This window comes from Onychomys torridus, chromosome 12 (assembly GCF_903995425.1).
Source record: "Onychomys torridus chromosome 12, mOncTor1.1, whole genome shotgun sequence".
In the NCBI taxonomy this organism is placed as follows: Eukaryota; Metazoa; Chordata; class Mammalia; order Rodentia; family Cricetidae; genus Onychomys; species Onychomys torridus.
In genome coordinates, this window is record NC_050454.1 from 13,745,332 (window position 1) to 13,760,690 (window position 15,359).

General features: G+C 43.3%; 1 protein-coding gene across 1 annotated transcript in view; it reads left to right on the plus strand.

The window, feature by feature from the left end:
• The window catches only part of Osbpl11 (oxysterol binding protein like 11), a 58,027-nt gene that overhangs the window by 29,233 nt on the left and 13,435 nt on the right, over positions 1–15,359 (plus strand). Inside the window, exons 6-8 of the mRNA XM_036203803.1 lie at positions 2,768–2,969; positions 5,577–5,707; positions 12,092–12,232. Of these exons, the coding sequence (XP_036059696.1) occupies positions 2,768–2,969; positions 5,577–5,707; positions 12,092–12,232 (474 nt within the window). The remainder of the gene's footprint in view (positions 1–2,767; positions 2,970–5,576; positions 5,708–12,091; positions 12,233–15,359) is intronic.

Genomic DNA, 15,359 nt, shown 5'->3' on the forward strand with positions numbered 1-15,359 from the left:
TTTCCTCACGGATCAAACACCAAAACTCGCAAAGCTAGAACCACGAAGTGAGTGCTCCTTTGGAGAGTCTTTGCCGTCCAGCGTGCATAGTTACTGTCTGCTTATGGTGTCGAATATGGCTCTTCCTTCCTCTTCATTGCTATAATGTTTACTGCATAAGCATGGTACACTTTGTCCATTTTAGTGTTGATGGACATTGGAGTTGGTGAACACCTCTATGCCTCTGTTGTGTACTTGAGAATAATTGTTAAATCCTGGTTGTATTTGTTTAGCTCTGTTATATATCACAAAACTATAGTCTAACGTGGTTGTACTTACTTCCTAATTTGGATTACTTGGGAATTAGTCTCTCAGTACTTACATACATATGTATGCACGTGTGTTAGTATTTATTTTAGTGAACAAAGGGCTTTGCTTACACTGGGCAAACTCTGCTCTTTAAGGCCCATTAGTCCCCACATTTATATGCCAAGATATAGCTAGGCATGGTGGCTCATCTCTGTAATCTCAGTGCTTGTTTGTTTTTAAATCAGAGTCTTAACTCTTATTTATGTGGATGTGTGTCTACCTGCTTGTTTGTATGTGTGCCACATGACTGCAGTATCAGAGGAGGCCAGAAGAGGGTGCTAGATCCCCTGGGGCTATGTGTATCCGTGAGCCACCCAATGTGGGTGCTGGGAATGAATGCAGGTTTCTGAAAGTACAGAATGCTCTTAACAGCTGAGATGTCTCACTAGACAGTTTTTCTTTTTAAACTATTTACTGTATATCTGTGTGGGTACGTCTGTGTCATTGCACAGGTGGAGGTCAGAGGACAACTTTCTTTCCACCTTTATGTGTGCTCTGGGGACCAAACTCAGGCTTGCTGCCAGTGCTTTTACCTACTGAGCCGTCTCTCCAGCCCTAGTTACCAAACCTGGTAATTTTGGGGACAACCTGGGCTACTACATAGTGAGTTCCAGGCAATCCCTACTATAAAGGGAAACCTATTTCAATAAATTAATAGATAATTTAAAAATATACACACAGCCTGGCGGTGGTGGCACATGCCTTTAATCCCAGCACTCGGGAGGCAGAGGCAGGCGGATCTCTGTGAGTTCGAGACCAGCCTGGGCTACCAAGTGAGTTCCAGGAAAGGTGCAAAGCTACACAGAGAAACCCTGTCTCCAAAAAAAAAAAAAAAGACACACAGAGCACCCATACATTCACATTTATAGATGTGCTTATATGGATGTCTTTATGTCCAGTTTCTCATTTTGAAGATTTTTTTTCCTGGGAAAGTAAATGTTTAAACTTTGACTATGGCTCATATTTTAGGAACTGTTGCATGTGACACACTTGATTGGCTTCCTAGGGCCATTCTGCATCCCACTGTCACTAACTGCCTGATAAGCTGTATGTTTGTCGGTGTGGAACATGGTCTGGGGAGGTGTTTGGGGCTAAAAGCACTTGCTCCACCAGCATGAGGACCTGGGTTTGGATCACTAAAAAGCCAGCTTTTTGTGCATGCAGCCCTAACACCAGGAGGCAGAAACAGAAGGATCGCTGGGACTTGCTGGCCAGTAGCCAAGCCGAATAATAAAAACAGGGAGCTCCAGGTTCAGAGAGACCCTGCCTCCAGGGTGTAAGGTAGAGAGCAATGGAGAAGGACACCTGACTTTAACCTCTGGCCTTTGAGTGGGTGTACACGTACACACACACACACACACACACACACACACACACACACACAGCTTCTAAATGTTAAGAGTTTTCCATTACAGAGTTTCTGTGTGAATTAATAGGTTCTAAGGATAAGCAATCTGAGAACCTTCTGCTTACACTTGAAAGTATCATCAGTTATTTTCCTCTACAAATAGTACATTGTTTTTATTCCATTGCCTCTGTTAGAAGTGGTGGATAGGAACCTGGTGTGGTGGCGCACACCTTTGATCCCAGCACTTGGGAGTCAGAGGCAGGCGGATCTCTGTGAGTTCAAGGCCAGCCTGGTCTACAGAATGAGTTCCAGGACAGCCAAGACTATCTGGAGAGACCGTGGGGGTTGGATAGGCTCCTAGTCAAAGAATGTCTTGATTAAACCTTTTTTCTGGAAAGCTTATAATCTACTACTTGCTCTAAAACCAAATAGCAACAACAACAAATCAAGACTTGGAAGTTAGGTGAGGGATGAGGTGGGTGTGCTGTCATGCTTTCACAGTTGAGGGCACAGACTGCAGATTCATTTTAACTGTGGACTAAAAACTCAGTACTGCTGTTGAGGATGTTCTGAATGTTCTTTCTGACGACTTGGATAAATTAATACTACTGACGGAAAGTGGCAAGCACTTTGTGCTTTATTGCTTCCAGAGAAAAGTGCAGCCATCAAACGTCACAATCTTCAGTTGATAAGCACCATTAAATGCCCATTAATTAAAGATAGCCCCGCAGGGGCTGGAGTGGTTAGGAGCACTGCTGCTCTTCCAGAGGACCAGGTTCAATCTCTAGCACCCACATGGTGGCTCACAGCTGTCTCTAACTCCAGTCCCAAGGGATCTGATGCCCTCTTCTGGCCTCTGGGGGTACTGCATACATGTGGTACACATACACATGCAGACAAAAACACTCATAAACACAAAATAATAGAATAATTTTTAAGCAAGAAAATAGCCTAGCAAACTTAAGATAAATTTCTAAGCCACTTGAAAAATGCTTCAAAGAATGAATTCTATTATTTAAATGATGAGTGAACGTCATGTTGAGAGAGACCACAGGACTGTTGTTTTCTTAGATGATGTCTCATGCTGAAGGACAACAGCGAGACCTAATCAGACGGATCGAATGCCTTCCTGCTTCTGGCCTTCTGAGTTCTTTGGACCAGGACCTCCTGATGCTCAAAGCTACTTCCATGGCAACTATGAACTGCTTAAACGACTGCTTCCACATTCTCCAGCTGCAGCATGCCTCACATCAGAAGGGCTCCTTGCCCTCAGGTGAGTCATGGATTAAAGGTGGGCTGTAACATTGGCCTTAAAACACGGAAAGGACTGTAGTTGTTATCATTCTAATGCGAGAGAAACATTTTTTGAAAAAAGAGAGAGAGGGGAAAAAATCATTTGAGTCTCTTGGTTTTAATATCATTGAATATACCTTTCTAGACCTCAAACTCAGTATGTCAAAAGATAAATCTACAGCTCAGTTTCTGTTAAAGTAGTGGCATTCTTGTATCCAGGGTAATCAGGGTAGAGTCACTGGGGGCGTGTCCTGACCACCAGCTTTGTCCACGGCTCGTGAACTCTGTAGTGTTGTACTGTATTATATTATAGCATGTGTTTCCCACTAAATATCAGGAATACCTTCCAAGTTCCATTCTTGTGCTAAGGGGAATTTTTTTGGCTGTATTACCTCCTTAGGTGAGTACTTTGGTTTCCTCAAGTTATTCCCCTAATTTGAACATTAGATGAATTACCCTGATGTAAGAAATGTGGGCTAATTTTAGTTCATGAGTTTGTTAGGAAAATGAAACATCTTATTTCTAGTCTGTACTGTTTAATTTTTAAAAGTCTATCAGGTAACACTGGTGCTGGTTACTCGATTAAATGTTAAATAAATACTTGATTAAATAGTATATCATTTAAAACAATTGTGAAACTTTTGTATGCTTTAAATTAATACAGTTTTATTTTTGACATTTCCTCATGACCAAGAAAAGATGTATGAGTAAATTTGCATTAATTTTCAAAGTTTTGAAGTTTTTAAGTAAAAGTTGTTCTCACGTTGGATTTTTTTGGAGGCTAGGTTTATAGGTAGTTCAAGGAAATAGCTAATTGCCATTGCTGGTTCTCAACCATAGTTGCCATCTTTTCCAAATTGGGCATGTAAAAATTTATTTTCAAATCACCTCAGAATGAAACTATAACTTGGAAAAAGTTACCTTTCCATTCTAATTTCTCAATAACATGACAAATGAAATGTCTGTTCAGAAGAATGTTCAACTCCATAAAGTCATATTTTCATTTTATTCATTTGTGGATAAAGTGTCACTGGTTAGCCTGGGCTGGCTGTAAACTCACTGTGTATTCCAGGCTAGCCTTAGCTGCTCCTATAAACTCTCTGTGTATCTCAGGCTAGCCTCAGCTATTCCTGCTTCCTTGATTCTTTTCTTTTTAGTTTTATTTATTTATATTTTATACATGAGTGCTCTGCATGTATATCTGCATGTCAAAAGAGGGCACCAGATCTCATTACAGATGGTTGTGAGCTACCATGTGGTTGCTGGGAATTGAACTCAGGACCTCTGGAAGAGCAGCCAGTGCTCTTAACCCCTGAGCCATCTCCCTAGCCCATGCTGCACCTGCTTTCTAAACACTAGAGTGACAAGTGTATAGTACTGTGCCTGGACCATAGAGTCAGAATGTATGTTATATCTAAAGACCCGGTTGTGTATGTGTTGATTTGGAGGGGCCTTGAGGCCACGTTTAATAAAGTCTTATTATAGTTTCTAGTTAGCTAAGTAGCCCCCTAAACAGGGTCTTTTAATTAATGCTCACATGGCTTTTATGTTTAGAAAAACTCTGGATAGTGATATTAAAAGTAATTATTTTGGGGTAGAGGGAGAGTATTTTCATTTCTGTACAACTTTAAAATAGGCCCCATGACCTTAGCCAGGACATTCCTCCAGTCTTAATGCCCCTCGTGCCAAGGGCCTTTGAACACGGCATGTCACTGTCAGCCTGTCGGGTGATTTGTCACCTATTTCTCTCTGGCCTTTGCTTAGGAAGCGTCCTGCTGTGTTTAGTTTCCTGTTTGAGAAGTCTGAGCATCCCTAATTCTTGTACTCCATGACCTAGCTTCTGTGAAACCCAGATCAGCCTCTGAAATCGTCAAATGGAACATTTCCATTATTGATTAGGTATAGAATCTACTTTGTTAAACTAGTTGAAGGTAACAAGAGACCATTGACTCATTAACTGAGAAGTGACAGGTCTCTAAATGTGACTGCTGACTTTCACTAGGTCAGCTCTGTTTATTCAATAGAAAAGGTTTTCAGTTTAAAAGTTATGTTGAGCTGTTCATGATTTAAATAAAAGGGGTGTGTGTGTGTGTGTGTGTGTGTGTGTGTGTGTGTGTGTGTGTTATTTAAATTAGAGCCAATCAATTATTAGTTAGGAAAATTGCAGTCTTTAATTTAAACAAATTATGTTGGTTTTTACCATTCAGGTTCCTGGAGTGAGTCCCCACTAAAGCCTAATTATATACATTTTGATTACTAGAGGGACATAATGGATAGCAATGGTTAATCCATTGTGTGGGAACTCACTCCATGATTCACAGACATGTCTAAGAAGCAAGGTCAGCCTCCTTCTCGGGGTGGATTTCTTTTACATAGTGTCTCATTTCACGGGGCAAGCTGCTCGGTAGTGAAGTACCCAATCATGGTGCTCATGCTAATGAGGCCAAGCAGCTGCCCCTTTCAGTGCAGGGTGAAGAGCTTCTTCAGTCTTGGAGGGTCACCACAAAATTGTCTAATAAAATCCAGATCTGCTGGACTTCCCAGATTATGAGCAAGTCTCAGCACAGTTTTCCTCTTTCTTCATCAGGAACGACAATTGAGTGGTTGGAACCAAAGACACCTTTATCAAACCACTATAAAAATGGAGCTGAGCCGAGCAAGCCCCTGGCAGTCCCGGAAGCGCAGTCTGTGGCAGAATCTGGAGTGTTGTTAGCAAGGGTAAGGGAACATGAAAACTTGGTTTTGCTGGAAGAAGTGAGGACTCCTGGATAGGGGACAGGGGTGTTGTTGTTAGGCGTTTGTGTCCATAGAACACATAGAGATGGTTAAAGGCCCTAGTTGGTTTTTAACTGTCAGTAGGCCTCCTGGCTCACCTCACAGGCACCACCACAGCCGGTTCCCATTACATTGTTTGGTTGGTTTTGGTTGGTTGGTTGGTTTTGTTTCGTTGTTGTTTCTTGTTGGTTTTGTTTTTGTTTTTGTTTTTTTTTTTTTGAGACAGTGTAATCGGTGTAATCTCGGCCATCTTGGTAGACCAGGCTGACCCTGAACACAAGAGATTCACCTGCCTCTGCCTCTTGACTGCTGGGATTAAAGGCGTGTGTCTGCACATTGTTAACTTAACTTTATTAGTCTTTGCTACTACATTTACAAGTGCTTAAAATAGCATTGAGATTGTAAGCTCTGCTTGTTATAGTAGGTGGGTTACTACTACAGTTGTTACAGATGTTGCCTTGGCCTTTAGTGGTTACATACATCGGGCTCCTTTTGTGTTTCCAGGAGCTGCAGTGCTGTGCTCTGCTGCAGATAGGCTGTTAGAAATTATATCATTTTGTGTTTCCAGGAGCTGCAGTGCTGTGCTCTGCTGCAGATGGGCTGTTAGAAATGATATCATTTTGTGTTTCCAGGAGCTGCAGTGCTGTGCTCTGCTGCAGATGGGCTGTTAGAAATGATATCATTTTGTGTTTCCAGGAGCTGCAGTGCTGTGCTCTGCTGCAGATGTGCTGTTAGAAATGATATCATTTTCTGGTTTGTTCCCTTTGCCTTTTATGTTCATGCCTGCAATTTTTCTGCTTACTATAATTACATAGATAATTGAAGCTACTCTCTGTCTTGTGGTCTGGCCTATATAATTAGTGTTTGAAAGTCAAAGTAAGATGCTGAGTTCATGTCCTGTTGTTGAATGTCTAGTTTGTCTTTCTTGTTATTACAAATAACACTATTGCTAAGTATTTATATTCCTTCCCAAGTTTGGATTATTTCTCTACATTATGTTCCCAATAGACTTACTGAGTCAAGAATAATGCAGACTTTATGATCACTTATATACTAGCATGTTATTTCTTAAGAGGTAAGGTACTAGTCCAAACCTGGCAAAGACTTTGAATTTATGGAGAGGTGCTGGAGCCAGGGAGCTGAAGAGCAGGAAAGCAGGCTAACCAAGTAAACAACATGCATTGACACACACGTCCACACACTTGTAGTTACCAAGCTGTCTGCAATTAAGGAAGAACGCAATCCGAAGTCAGCTCTTTCACTGAAGAGGCGTGCGGCCTACTTGCAGCCTCAACTTCTGTACACTAAAACAAGCAGGTGATAAGATGAGACAGTTTTTCCTTAATTGACATGATTTACACTCTTGCACTTTGCCCTTCAGAGAAAGAAAAGAAATACCGAGTGATGTAGAGGAGGAGCTTTGGGGACAAAGCTTTTAAAGTTTGGTTCTAAGTTTCCTCACCTGTAGAGTGGTGATGGTGACGCCCTGTGAGACTGGGAGGAGGAGGAGGAGGATAAAGCTAACATATATGAGCCCCATCAAGGATTGGTGGGTACTGCAGTAATGTACTCCATGTGGAGAGGTACTTCTGCAGCGATGCCCCATAGAGACCACACATGCAGCAATACAGTGAGGCAGGACTTAGTCTTTTTTTTTTTTTTTTTTTGGTTTTTCGAGACAGGGTTTCTCTGTGTAGCTTTGGAGCCTGTCCTGGACTAGCTCTGTAGACCAGGCTGGCCTTGAACTCACAAAGATCCGCCTGGCTCTGCCTCCCGAGTGCTGGGATTACAGATGTGCGCCACCACCACCCTGCTAGGAATTAGTCTTAATAGAGAGACAATAGGAACGTGTACCTGGGAGAGGGATATATGGAAGATTGGTATGTGATATGACTTGGGATTAAAATGGGATCAAAGACCATGGAAGTAAAAATGAATGCAAATGAGTCAGCAATATGCATTTCAAATGACAAAAATCAGACTATGACAGATTGGAAACTTTGGAGCCAGAATAATAACAAGATAAAACTGTGTTGCTATTCACAAAGCCAGGAAATGAGAAAGCCCCTTCTGAGCAAGATTTACTGTGATTTGAGCATGCTGAATGTTCCAGAAGAGGAACATGTAATGATGCATGTTTCTCTGGAGCATTTAAGGTGATGGAGCCATTGCTTTGGAGAGAGGGCCAGACGAGAGGAGATTTAGTGTGAAGGACCATGAGCACAGAGCATGTTGTTAGCAAAATGAGACTTTCGTAAGGGATGGGGCACTGGATCTGGGAGGAGGCTGCCAGCTTTCCAAATCCTTCTATTGTTGACTAGATCTCCAAGTGCAGTAGAAAATAGCACAGCTAGCTGTTAGTGTGAAAGCCTAGACTCTACCCAGGCACACCAGACCAGACCTTTATTGTCCCAAAGTTTCACAGGTGCATTTTGTTATCCACTAAGGGCGAAGGTAGACCTCAGTCCAACCAGAATAACACCATCGAGCCTGGGCTGGTGAGATGGCTCACTGGATAAGGGCACTTGCTGCAGAACCTCACAATCCAAGTTCTGTCCACACAGCCCAAATGGTGGGAGGAAAGAACCAGCTGTCCTCTGTCCTTCACATGTGTGCCATGGCACTTGCACACCCACACACTTATAAACACTTATATATGTACAACTATATAAGTAAATAAGTAAAAGAATAATAATTCACTGGGCAGTGGTGGCACTCATATTTAATCCGAGCTCTCAAGAGGCAAAGGCAGGCAGATCTCTATAAGTTTGAGGCCAGCCTGGTCTATAGAGCTAGTTCTAGGACAGCCAAGGCTACACAGAAAAACTGCCTCAAAAAATATTTTTTAATTCTGTGGTTTCTTATTGCCTCTGATGCTGACATCAAGACAAAGAAAGAATGAATCCTGTAGAATTGTGATTTTTCTTTCCCATGCAGTCTTCAGCTAGCACAAGTTCCTAGACACTCACTGGCTCTTGGCCTTTGTCATTGCTAGCCACCTGCGTTTGTAAGCATTTCACATATTTGAAAGTTTGCTTTGTAGTTTGGAAGTGCATTGTTAGCTTAAGCTTTTGAAGAAAGTCATGATGACCAGGAAAGAGAGCTTCCAGCTAGGTGTGGTGGCACATGTCCACAAATTACCAACTTAAAGCTGGCTTCTGCTGCCCGAGGCCGTCCAGAAAACTGGGAAAGCTTCTGAATTCTTTTGTCCACACCACCATGCAGTAGAGTCAGTGTTGGTAAAAATTTCTCTTGCCGGGTGTGGCGGTGCACACCATTGGTCCCAGTGCTTGGGAGGCAGAGGCAAGCAGCTCTCTGAGGTCTATAATATAGCAAGTTCCTATCTCAAAAATATTAAATAAATTTTCTTTCCTATTTCAGTAAATTACGTGTTTGTTTGTGTTAAAGCAGTGAGAACAAGGCCAGCGAGATGGCTCAAGGGTTAAGGCACTTGTTGTCAAGTCTGACACCCTGAGTTCAGTCCCTGGGACCTACATGACAGAGGAGGGAATTGACTCCTCATGTTGTCCTCTGACTTCCACACGTGTGCCCACCCACATACAACATACGCACACACACAAAGTGTGTGCATGAATGTGAGACTTTTTAATATTGAAAACTGTATTCTTCTACAGTTGTTCTGCCTGGTGGTTCTCTTTAGTACTGTTTCCAGTAGAGAAGGTTCAACCCACAAAGTAACTGGCTTCTGTTGCTATCGTTCCTGTTTGGTTTTTGGTGCTGAGATTGAGTGTGCCAGGGTCTCGGGTAACTGAGCACCTGTTCCTTGGATTGACACCCCATCCTCTAAAGCTGTGTTTGCATTATTCATCCGTAGCCTAAGTCCAACCTCAGATGTAATGTCAGAGAGCGTTCTTAGTCACCACCTAGAAGGGGCTCTTGTAATTATTTAATCTCATATAATGGTTTTAGTTGGTCCACGTGGAGAGGGCCTTCAGCTTCAGCTCCCTTGTCTGAAGAGCGGACAGTGTTCAAGTAGGCTTTGATGGGCGGCAGCGGCGGATCTAGGCTCCAGAGAGGAGCTGCTTCCTCATGGGCTGCCTCTTCATGGAAAGAGGTCCTAAAACCAGAGGCTCTCTGCTGTGAACACACAAATTTGTCTATGCAGTCTTTTATCTATCTATCTATCTATCTATCTATCTATCTATCTATCTATCTATCTATCGGTTTTGGAGACAAGGTTTCTCTGGGTAGACCAGGCTGGCCTTGAAGAGATTCACCTGCCTCTGTTTCCTGAGTGCTGTGTTTTCCTGAGTACTACTACATCTGGCAGGTAGTGTGTCTGTGTTGGTGTCCATGTGTGTGTGTGTGTTTGGTTTGGTTTTGGTCCAGCTATACGAAACAAAAACAGGCGAGGATCTTATTTGATAGGATTAAATAGTGGTGGGGGAAATAAAAATGACACAAAATAATTTCTTTTAAAAATCATTGTAACTATTGAGGCGTGATGGCTTACACCTGTATTCCCAGCTCTGAGTGAGGCTAAAATAGAAGTATTGCTGTGGGTTTAAGACTAGCCTCGGCTACACAGTGAGACACGGTCTCAGGAATACCTACCCATGGGCCGGTGGAGCACGCCTTTAATCCCAGCACTAGAGAGGCAGAGCCAGGCAGATGTCCGTGAGTTCTGGTCTACAGAGTGAGATCCAGGACAGGCACCAAAACTACACAGAAAAACCCTGTCTCAAAAAACCAAACCAAACAAACAAACCAAAAACAAAAACACCCTACCCGTTCCCACTCTACTATCCTTAAAATCTAATAAATTAGAAAAGATTGTATCCTTATATTCAGCTTTCTGGCAGAAAGAGGTTAACGAGCTGTTCTTTGAGAGGCAGGGCACCACTCCTGTAGACGCCTGGTGACAGCCCACGAGGTGCTACTGAACCTTTGGACGTTGTTCAAAGCAAGCTGGACAAGTATGGTAGCTCCAGCCTTTAATCCTAGCATTCTAAAAGCTGAGGCAGGAGAATCACCACAAGTTCATAGTTAACTTAGACTACGAAGTGAGTTTCTAAGCCAGCCTAGCTACATACAGAGTGAGACTCTGGCAGAAACATAAAGCCAGTCAGTCAGGTTGGGGAGATGCCCATTTGGCTGTTTCTGTTAGGCATGTATGAGACTCAGTACGGCTTCCCAGCACCCGTGTGAAAGCCAGCTGCACTGGCATGCATTTTTAACTGCAGTGCTGGCGGTCGGGTAGGGAGATGGAGATAGGCAGATTCCTGGAGCTTACTGGCCAGCCATCCTAGGAGAATCGGTGGACTCCAGGTCGTTGAGAGAGCTAGTCTGAAAAAACAAAGTGAAAAATAATAGAGGAAGATCTCTGACATCAACCTCTGGCCTTCACACATGTACACACACACACACACACACAAAAGACATAAAATTTTTTAAATTAATAAAATAAAAATTTAAAACGAAGCCTCCTGAACTTAGCAAGGCCTGGTGTCTTATGCCTGTAATCCCAAGACTTGGGAGGCTAAGGTCAAGGCCAGCTTGCCTTATATAGTGAGAGACTTTGTCTCAAAACAAACAAAAATCACTTAAAATTATAGATGTGGTTCCCAGAATAGGTTCAAAGCTGAGTTTATTCAGGGGGCATTCTTTGCTCTTTTTGAAAAATTCTGTTTCTATAAAATGAATGTATTTCAGCTGGGCAGGTCGATGACACCTCTCTGGGATCTCAGTACCCAGGAGACTAAGACAGGAGAATTGCCATAAGTTTGAGGCCAGTCTTGGATACATAGTGACTGCTAGATTAACATGGTTACACAGCAAGACTGTGTCTTAAAAAACAGAAAAACATATGTCACAGGCCCACAGTCTGTTCTATGTCAGCAATTGTGGGCTCTTGGAAGGAAATGTGTTTCTTGGCTTACTGATGGGAGTTGTGTTCTCAGAAGGGCGTTGCCCACCCTCTGATTGGTTTAGATCTAGTATAAATGTCTCCAAGGCCGATTGTTTTTTCTTTTCTCTTTTTCCCATTTTTTAAATTTATTTATTTTTCTGTTATCAGCTTGATACAGTACAAATTCTTATCCTAATAGTGAAATGTTTCACTGAGGCTTGCCCAGTAATTGAGTAAAACCAAAACTCATTATAAGCCACAGTCATCCTAGGGTCCCCCTGCTATGTAGCCTCCCTGGTTCTGTGGACTGCAGTCTGATTGTTCTTTGCTTTCTATCTAGAATCCACTTATGAGTGAGTGCATACCATGTTTGTCCTTCTGGGTTGGGTTGATTGTTTTTTTCTTAGTGAGTGTCAGTAAGTACTTACAATACCTGACTCTGCTCTCTCCACGTCAAGGAACCTGAGGAAATCGATGCAGAGGACGAGATAGAGGACACCTGTGACAACAAGGAGGATGACCTGGGGGCCGTGGAGGAGCAGCGCAGTGTCATCCTGCATCTCCTGTCCCAGCTCAAGCTGGGCATGGACCTAACGAGAGTAAGTTACCGCTCAAGTACTGGGAGGCCGAGCCTCTGCTCCTGCACCTTCCTGCTGACAGCGGGCTTTGGCCAGTGTGGGACTTGAGTCTGCAGTCCTTAAACAGGAGAGACCGAGGCAGGAGGATGGAACTCAAGGCCAGCCTGGGCTACTTAGATGTCTCTCACAAACAGATCTGGGTTTCATCGAAGGCTGTAAATGTAGAGATGAAAGATTGTTTCCCATGCTCATCTGTTATGGAACTTTAATAGAAAGCTTAATCTTCCACTTAGACTAGTTGCTATCATTCTGTTCAAGAAATACTTTCACATAATATTAGCAGTCCAGAAGAAATACTTATTTTACCAGCTATGGTTCCAGTTGAAATAGTCTGGCAAGGGATTATCTGGTTAGTATGGTGTTTCTGTTCCTTACTAGATTTTAGGTTTAAAAACAGCATTGAGGTTTATGAGACATGAGGACGCTTACTAAGAATGTTCTAATAACTCAGGTGGAAAAGCTCCCTTTGGATATAAGTGGCTGTGTTATGTCCTTATTGATTAACTAAGAACTTATACTCTACTGTTAATTGAGCACCATCACACACATTTAAAGGAATGGCACTTCCAGGCCGTAAGGAGTGTGACTGAAATGCTGTCACAGCCTCCTCCTGCCCCATCAGACCAAGCCTTGAGTCTAGAGCAGACGCTGCTGAGGGTTAGAACAGCGGGTGAAAGGCAGCCTGGGCCCAGCCTGGGTGACAAACAAGGAACTTATCTCCCTTCTCTTCCTTTCTGTTCTTCTGATTACATTTGTTTAGTTGATGTGTGTGTGTGTGGAGTGTGTGTGTGTCTGTGTGTGCGCATGTGCGCCCCCCAGAGGACACCTTGCAAGAAGGGGGCTCTCCCTTCTACCACATGACCCCAGGGACTGCACTTAGGTCATTGGCTTTGCAGCAGCTTTGAGCTAGCTCACCAGTCCCCATGTTGATGCATTTAAAATTATAATAAATGAAGATAGTTAAGCACTTCATAGACAGTTTGGAAAAATAAAGCCAGATCTGGTGGTACATGCCTGTAATCTCAGTATTTGGGAGTCTGAGGCAAGAGGATTGCCATGAATTTGAAGGCAGCAGGGATGAGTAACAGGTAGTAGTTTCCCATCGTCCCACTGTCCCTAATGCACAGGATTCTCTTCCGGTCAGTCTGTTAAGTGTTTGGCTTCTTTTGCTTTTCTCGGTTGATCATTCTTTGAGGTGCATTACACACAGAGGAGACCAAACAGAACAAGCCTTTCCAGCAGGGGTGAAAGGAAACCCTCTGACACTAAGCTCTGAATGGTGATGGAACGGAGTCTTGGAGCACCCTCCCAGTTGTGACTTCCTCCTTTGTCCTGTATGTAGTGCCCCCCATGAAGTTCAGTCAGTTCTGCTTTCCTTATGGCTCTAACACTTGTGTCTGTACACCATGACGATGGTATTTGCCTTGTAAGAAAGGATCTGAAAAAATAATTGTGAGACATCATCTTCCTATATACTACAGGTTGGCTCCAAACTCACTATGTAGCCCAGGCTGGCCTTGAACTTGTTACTATCCTGCCTCACCCTCTAGAGTCCTGGACTATCACAGTGTGCCACTCTGCCTAAGGCTCTATTACTTAGTTTAAGAAAAAGTGAATAGCCACCTGAAGTTTAATTAGCTTAAAGAAAGGGCTGTGTGATAGATGGCAGCTTCCAAAGGGAGGTATACATCTGAGTCGCTGGCTTCAGCATCTTGTAACATCTTGCAAGAGTTGTTTTCTTCCTGAAGAAATGAGAAGGTCCTATGTGAATCCTGGAAAGTACACGGTCTCTCAGAGTTAGAGCATTTGGTGTAAACAAGCTCCTGGACATCCTGTGGAGGGGGGGGGAGGGTTAGGAGCTGTGTGGTATTCCCCACTTCTAAGTAAGCAGTGGCCTGTCTCCTGCTGTGAGGAGCAGATGAAGCCAGGATGCATCTGTTGGGTGAGCATCTTCCCACAGCAGCACCTGGGAGGAAGGAGCTGGCTCTGGAGCCTCTCCAGGAACCCCAGTGCAGACTGCTTAAGATTAACCTTTCTAGTTCCGGGATCTTAAATATGTTCCTTTTTCCTCCTATCTCAGTACTTCTGGGCTTGTCTGTGTATGGATTTATTTGGTACCATAGTAATGGACTTTCCGTAAAAGGAGAGAAGCTAAGCCAAGAGCATTGTTAGCTGGTAGCTGTCAGCCCACAGTACCGTCACTTTAAAGAACCGTGCTAGTCTCGTGAAAGCTCCAAAGATCATAGTTTAAACTATACATCAATTTAGTTAAGTTAGTTATTTTTATTTTTCACATTTGGGTCTGGGCATGGGCACAAATGCCAGTGTGGGTCAGAGGACAGCTTGCTTCTCTCCTGCCACAGTGGTTCTGAGGACCAAACTCCGTCTTCAGACTTAGTGGCAAGTGCCTTTACCTGCTGGGCTATTGGGTTTTTTGAGACAAGAGCTTAACTATGTGGCTTAGGCTAACCTTGAACTCTTGATCCCCCTGCCTCTGCTTCCTGAATGCTGGGATTACAGCCTGAGCCATCATGCCTGGCTCTGTTATTTTTATTGTATTGTTCTGTTCCTTTTTTTCATTCATATTTCTTTAAGAAATTAACAGAAAGAATGATTACTAAGTGAGTAAATGGGTGTAAACTTCTCAGGGCTTTTGAAAAGTCTTCCCAGTTTGCTTTCTCAAAGAGTAGAGTCATTTTGAATTCTTCCTGTTTCTGCCTTAAGGAAAACATTTCATCTCTCTTACTCTAGTGTTGAAACTTCTCTTCAAAAGGACTCATTTGTGCTTAAAATTAACTGGGTTACAGTTCTTGCCTTGGTCTGTGGTGTCTCTAACCTGTGACAGTTCTCACTAATTCTCAGTTTCCCTGTCTCCCCTCCCCAGGCTGGCCTCGGATTTACTGTAGAGCTGAGTATGGCCTTGAACTTGGAATCCTGCCTCCACCTCCCGAGTGTTTAGATTGCAGCTGTGGGCCATCGTGCCCAGTTTTATGTGAGGCTGGCCAGGGAACACAGGTCCTGTGTGAACCCAGGTCTTGTCTGTGCTAGGCAAGCACTCTACCCACTGAGCTACATCCTCAACCCTTAT